At 39.1% G+C, this 7,294-nt stretch overlaps 1 protein-coding gene across 1 annotated transcript; it reads right to left on the reverse strand.

Moving 5' to 3' along the window:
- Nucleotides 1-1,144: 1,144 nt before the first annotated feature.
- LOC122092152 (gibberellin receptor GID1C-like) lies at nucleotides 1,145-3,452 on the reverse strand. Its single transcript, XM_042662485.1, has 2 exons — nucleotides 3,012-3,452; nucleotides 1,145-2,743 (listed from the first exon to the last, which is right to left on the reverse strand). The coding sequence occupies exons 1-2, from the start codon at nucleotides 3,048-3,050 to the stop codon at nucleotides 1,742-1,744; spliced, it is 1,041 nt and encodes a 346-aa protein (XP_042518419.1). The 5' UTR covers nucleotides 3,051-3,452; the 3' UTR covers nucleotides 1,145-1,741.
- Between the last annotated feature and the right edge of the window lie 3,842 nt (nucleotides 3,453-7,294).

A 7,294-nucleotide genomic window follows, 5' to 3' on the forward strand; every position in this document is an offset into this window, starting at 1 on the left:
AAAGTCTTTGTCAAGCATTAGCTGTTCCACCAATTTTATCAATCGTTCAACAGACAACAACTTTGAAAGCTCTGTGTGGTTTGGGTTCCTCAAGTGGTCCCTTTTCTCCTTTTCTTGACCTGTAAATAAGTCCAAACACATCAGACTTTTATCCAACCACACTAGTTAGTAGATGTGATCTTCTTCCCCAACCCTTCAAAATAAGCCAATTCTTGTATTTGCAACCATCGCAAACTCCAAAACCAGTACCCATCTGCAGGAAAATCAAAAGAGCTGACGAATGATAATAAAAATCATCTTAAATGATAAAGAATTTGATGATCCTGACCCACCCAATCACACATCAACAAGTCAGTATATATCATTTCTTTTCAATGTGAATGGAATCAGCTTTTCAGGAATACCAGATTTCATAACCCAAATGATCTTATGCCCACTAATAAAGGCTTAAAGATAACATATTTTGAGGTGGTCTTAAGTCTACTTTTGCTGTTAAGAGTTGAGTTTTAATCCAATGTGGGATACATATAGACATGGGGATATCAAAGTGGGATACAAAGGTTGGCTGGAAGGATCTTCAGCCACTCTTCTTCTTTGTTTTTTCTGTTCTCTGTTTCCCCTTTTTGTCCCCCGAGTTTTCCCCTTCTGTCAATCCAATATTTTGTTTGGTTGGATGAAAAGCAATATACTAATAAACTGATACAGGAGATGAAAATATTGATGTTAAGATTTTGTATGGGAAAGGATGTAAACAAAGATGTTACAGGAGAATCATTAAGCAGGACTTCTCCATAAGGCCCCACCATTTATTCTTGGGACTGGGAGACACCTCCCTGCCATTGTTAGAATTGGCCTCAATCTACAAAAATGATCTAACTTAGCCAATCCTGTTGCATTCCATGCTGCAAATGCTTTTACCATTTTGATAAAATCTGATATTAGTCGGTCACAGAAGATGATGGCATGATTTTAATACATTACTTTAAGGTGCTTTTTGATCCAATAGACATCTGCAACTTTTGTTGAAGCTATTCCTCTACAAGAACTCAAATAGGCTTTCCTGCATTTAACAGGCTAAGATTTTCTAACAAGGCAAAGAAAGCAAACAAAGACCAAAGAAGAACCGAAGAACAGAGAGACCAAGTGAGAAATAAGAAAAGCATTCTTATATTATAATTCTAGAACACAAAGTATATAACTATAACATACAAGTTCACAATACAATGGACGGTTTCCCCATCCATCTTCCTGAAATCAGCCCTCTACATATAACATTAGCCAGGCACCAAGCCCCAATTGATCAACCACCAAATGTTACCCCCACACTCCAGTTTCTCCCTCCTCCTTTGAGGTTGGATGTTAGAAGGGGTAAAGATTTAAATTTGGTGGCTCCTGCAATCAGTAGTACAAACCAACTCATCTGAAGCTTCAGAACACAATTGGGCCCATAAGCCATACATAATGGTGAACAAGAAAATCTGCAACTGGCTGAATCACTGAAAGAAGGTTCTTCCATATTGAAATCCAACCATGACTGAACCAAAGACAACCAGTCCCAGAATGCTACAGACCATCTCTATCTCCACCACAATAGAACAGAACACTATAGTAAGAAGAGCAGCAATACTACACAAACCTAATAAACTGCACAGTGCACACTATCAAAAAGAAGAAAAAAAACCCAAGTGAAATGTCAAAGCTTCAGTTACGTATTGATGCTGCTATGTAGTTTGAAGTAAGTCTATAAACAGTTAGAACGCACAAATTGCTTGATCTCATCCATGACAGTATAGAAGTAGTTGTTGTTGGGCAACAAGTAGAACCCAATTGTAGCTCTCTCTAGGAACAGAAGCTTCACATCTTGGCCAGCCTGCTTGAGCCCTTCAACATAAGCTAATTGCCAATCCTGAACAAGGTCTAAACCTGCAACCACAACAAGACTCTTAGGGAACTTGAGCCCTTCAAGTTTTATGCCTCTGGGACCAAATGGGTTACATGCCGGATGATCTCTATCCTCTCCTTCAGGAAGAAAGGCTCTCCAATACCAGTCTCTGTCTTGAACTGCCACAAAATACTTCCCATCTAATTTCTTTTCAGAATCAGCTCTGTCTTTCCCACCAAACAATGGGTTGAGCAGTATATTCCCCAATATTTCGATATCCGAATCAACTGCTCTCATGGCGACATTGTGAACGATGTTACCTCCAGAGCTATCTCCACACAAATAGACGTGAACCTTGGAGTCCTTGCCGCTCCGTAACCATGGTCTCGAGCTCGCCCATTCAATAGCTGCCCATCCATCGTCGTAAGCACAAGGATACCGGTTTTCCGGTGCACGGCGGTAGTTAACAGATACCACTACAGCGCCGCAGATGCCAACGAGCCGCCGGCAAAGTGTGTCGTAAATGGCACTGTTGCAGGAGGAGTGAGCAAAGCTTCCTCCATGGTAGAAGATGATCACTGGGACGACATCAGTGGCGTTAAGGGGCCGCTCAAGCTCCACAATGCCCGGCTGAGCTTCATCTGCTGGTGCCGGACGGTAAACCCGGATGACAAGACCGGTGGCCTTGTCGATTATGACATCAAAAGAGAAAACTCCGTCAACTGGGTTGGCGTTTGCCGCGACTTTACGGTCTAGGAACTCGGCGAGGTGGCGGTTGAAGGTTCCGTCCGGCCGGCGAAGGAGATTGTAAGCCAGCTTGAAATTGGAGATGAGGATCCATGTATTGAGCGGCACCACCGTCTACAAAAAGACAAGAGTTCGAAAGAAGATTAAATGATGATCAATTACAAGAACATGGACATCTAATCACAACAATTATACTCCAAATCTGCAAATAATTTCTAGTAGCCATTCCAATCCCTCAATCCCTAGAAACCCATCAGGTTAACAAACCCAGAAAGGAAAAAAAAAAACCCAAATATTCTTCAAAAAACCACAACTTAATTCCTCTTCCCAAGTACCATGAAACTTCATAAACTGCGAGGAGACAACAAAAACCAGAGATTACCTTGGCTTCATTAAGATTAACCTCGTTACTTCCGGCCATCAAACTGAAAAACCAGATAAATTCTACAACCGAAAACAAAAACAACCTCAAAAACAAGTACAAATGCTCCAAAATCTTCCACTTTCACAACTCATAACTCTGAAAACTAAAACCAAACCCTAATCTCGTATCTCCTCTCTATAGGATCTATAGGATCACTTGTTTACTCTGCTCTCAACTCTGAACAACTGAGAAAAAGCAGGATCTCAACTATAAAAGAAAAAACAAAATCAACAGCACACGACCAAGATCAAGGAAGAACAGTAGAGAGAGAGAGAGAGAGAGAGAGAGAGAGAGAGAGAGGAAGAAAGGGAGGAGGAGGAGGGATGTGAAAGATAAGACGAACGGCGCACGCGAGAGAAGGCGTGGAGTCAAACTCTATGAACGACGGGCGTGAACGGAGACGAAGGAGACGACAAAGCGATCGGCCATAATAAACTGTTGGGTGGGCCCCACCATCATCCAACTATTCGAAATTTAATAAAAAAATATAAATAATAAATTATTATTATTCTTTATTCCTCTCTCCCTTTTCTCTCCAGTCTCTTCCTTTTGCCTTTTCTATTTATAACAATCTAAAAAAAAAAAAAAAAAAAATAGTTTTTCGAAATTTAAAAGAGGCAAAATAATTTAAAGGGAAAGAGACAAAAATATTTCCTGCGTGTGGCCGACGCCAAGGCACGTGACGACAAAAACACTTTCCCGTCCCTTCTGGACTCATCTCCTTCCATGGGACCCGAACCCGAGAAAAGGTAAGTGGCAAACCCCATTTGTAATTACCATAATACCCTCTAACCTTTCCATTAATTACGTACAATTACCATAATGAGACCACAGTGGGCTGTCTTGTAACAGAAAGAGCGTGACGGCATAGTTTTTGTAAGAATCCGAAACGTGGAAGCTTAAAAGGCTTTAGATTTTGTCGTTCTCTCTGGACGTATTTCCACCTTTCCCTTTCACCTCTTTATTACTGTGGGACCCACACTCAGACCCACGCCTCCCATGGAACCCACCATTTCATTAGCCTATCAAAATTGACTTTACTCAAAGAAGAGGAGAATAAATCCTTCTTTGGTGGTGGGGGGTGGGGAACCACCAAAGTGAAAAAAGACAAGTGTTTTGGGTTTATCCAATGTGTGACACGTGTCCGACAAATAGAAGAAAAAAACAAGGGTATTATAGACATTTTAAAAGAAGAGAGGAGTGACTGAGTCTGTGAGTGTGAGAGGGAGTGTCTTTCTTTTTTGTACTTCTGGTGTTGATACAGTGCTTTCAAGTACTTTGGAAGCTATTATTGCCTATAAGAAACGACACAAACTCTGAACAAATCAGGACCATTAAGTTTCTGGGCCCCCACCTTTTCCTTTGGGCCGAAAAAGCCAAAACAGATTTGGCGGTCCTAAGATTCCATGGTTGTCCAGTCTTTCTCCTTCATTGCTGATAGAAATTTCTTCAATTGGGCCTGACCCACCCACACAGATGTCAGATGATCATAACCGGTATTTTCTTGGATTGGGCCACTAGAAGGAACGGCCCACGATTAGAATGGTTTAAACCGAAATTGGAGTGATAAGGAACCAGGAGGTCCAGGACCCGAAAGCCGGTTTTGAAAACTATGCTACCGGGTTCGGTTCGTGTGGGTCTTTATAGAAAATAGGGTTAGGGCATTAAACACCAGTTCTGGAGCGATCTAGGCCATCGATTCGGATCTGATCTGGATCGCCGTTCCGATTCTGTGTTTTGAAACCTTGGTACAATGTACTAAGAGTGTTTACACAGCCCCACATGCATCTCAGTGACTAGATTTTAGTTTTCTTAAAAAAAAAAAAAGATTTTAATGCAAAATCAGCAAGGAAAGTTGCTCATACTCTGGTTCAAAGTTTTAGTAAAATTATCAAAATACCATCAAATGACATCTAAGTGTAATTTTAGCTAATCTAATTCCTTTCTTGAGCAGTGATCACCCAGGTCAGCCCATAACTACTTGAGAGATCGATATGTGTCCAAGCAGTGATCCAAAGGTTGTGTTTCTATCGACCAAAACAAAGGCACCGCATAAAGAGTCATCGGATCATCGATTGGATACATGTCGATCACCCAGGTAACTATGGGCAAGACTTGGGCTATCACCATCCAGGAGAGGATCCCGATCCAATTTTAGCTATTTCATGTACTCATTTAAGTTGAAATTATTCTAATAAGCCATTTGTGGTCCTCTATCTCAAGGACTAACCTATGTGACAAATAGTGAGACATTATACTTTATCAAGCATAATAACAAGAAAGAAAACTCACAGTAAAATGGTCTAACTTGGCCACCTATCAAATTTTAATTTCAAATTCAATCATTAACCCTACTATCTAATATCATACCTTCTTGTGTATGTTCATGCACACAACTTTGGTTCTATGGACCCTTTTTTTTTTTTTTTTAATTTGGATTTGTTTGAAATTTGACATGTGAGTGAAGGACCTTGGAACGATTCACTTATCCACAAATTTTCTTCCCCATCTAAGCTACTCTTGATGCAGAACAAAGTGCATCCCTACACTGATTCCTTGTTTATCCTTGCACAAACCACTCCCTTATATTTTTATTTTACCTAACTTAAACAAACTATAATAAATAAAAATATATCTAATAGATGTTATCCTAGTTAATCCCATCAGAAATAGTTCTATTAAGATCTCTATTTTAAAATAATTCAATGACCGTGGTTGGTTGTTGGGTATCTCCATGACATTTTCTTTCAAACTTCCTTGCTTTTGTAGTTTATCAATTGTAGAAAGTAATATACATTATATATATATCTCTATATAAGAATTTAGTATTAATAATTAACGAAAATGGAACACATAAATGAGTAAATGACATGCCTGTGCTTTATCACTGGACATGTCTATTGTCTTATGCGAAGATGACGATTAGGTATGTGCCACATATATAATATGACAATGCATTAGATATGGAAAAAGAATCTCTAATAGTGTGTGAATGCTTTTTTACGTCATCTCACATCCTAACCATATGGGTCCTACAATGACACTCTCTTTCGTTTTTGATTATGTAGGCATTCCTAGTTGATTAAATTATTTTTACGCACCATTGATTGATGATGATAAATTTTCTATTAGTAGAGTGGGAAACCTCCTATTAAATATATACTGCACGATTTTGGCCCTCACTCTCTCTCTCTCTATCATACTAATTAATTAACTATTCAATATTATAATGATGTATTTTTTATTTTTCTCATCGGTACCTACTCTATCCTATTCTATAGAGGTGGAAGGTGAGGACTAGGAGTTTCAAATCCAAGACCTTCTGGTTGGAGGAGCTTATTGCACTACCCCCTACCAACTATGCTAGGCAATTGTCTTAATTTTAAGAGAGAAAGATTTATGTAGGGGGTGTGTGGCCTTAGCTCCCAGACAACGCAAGTGGGCGAAACGATCAACCCACCCCCATGAAATCTGTGTATACTGCTTTATGCACTCCCATTGGCCCTTGCACATATGTAGAAACTACACTTCCCTTCAATTTAATTATATATTTGAGAAGAATACATATATAATAACATGTTATTATGAAAGTGTGCGAAATTCTACTTTTATCCATTTCAGCAATTGTGTCTGAATTGAAGAACACGATAAGAGAGTCAAATGAGAGGCTGGTGAAAGACTCTCTTCGTAGTCCCAAGGGGCCTGCAACTCAGATTCTTTTTATGAAATCACAAGATTGGAAGACATGCCAATTAGTTTCACAATTGATATTAATAAAATCCACATTCCAAATGAATGTCCTTCCATATTCCCACAATATCTATAGTGGGGTAGTCCTCCAAGAACAAGTCTCCAACAGAACAACTTAAATTTTCGGTGTAAGTTGAGTTTTCAAATATCACTATCAATAAAAGCAAAGAGAGATGCAGTATGTATCCCTGTTTGAGCATCCATTATGGTTAGTAGTAGACATAGAAATCAAAAATTTTGCAGCTAGTTTGGTGGTTAGGATTCCTTTCTTTGACAGAAGACACCACCACTTGTCAACATTAGAAAAAAATGATAATTTCAAGATTTTATTAATCACATGTAAGGGAAATATGGCTAGCATTCCAATTTTCAAGCATTACCCACCAATGAGTTATGTCACTTTAAAGAGTTGTTATTGTCTTGCACGTTTTTTAAGTATACACGCTAAACTGACAGGTTCTTCATTGATTGAAACAAGAAGTGTGTTATAT

The sequence above is a fragment of the Macadamia integrifolia genome, chromosome 10 (assembly GCF_013358625.1).
Source record: "Macadamia integrifolia cultivar HAES 741 chromosome 10, SCU_Mint_v3, whole genome shotgun sequence".
Taxonomy (NCBI): Eukaryota; Viridiplantae; Streptophyta; class Magnoliopsida; order Proteales; family Proteaceae; genus Macadamia; species Macadamia integrifolia.

Excerpts from the sequence above, each read along its gene's own strand:
- LOC122092152 (XM_042662485.1), bottom strand. The coding sequence starts at position 3,050 with ATGGCCGGAAGTAACGAGGTTAATCTTAATGAAGCCAAG. Across the intron at positions 2,744-3,011 it reads TTAATCTTAATGAAGCCAAG|ACGGTGGTGCCGCTCAATAC; the intron begins GTAATCTCTGGT and ends GTCTTTTTGTAG.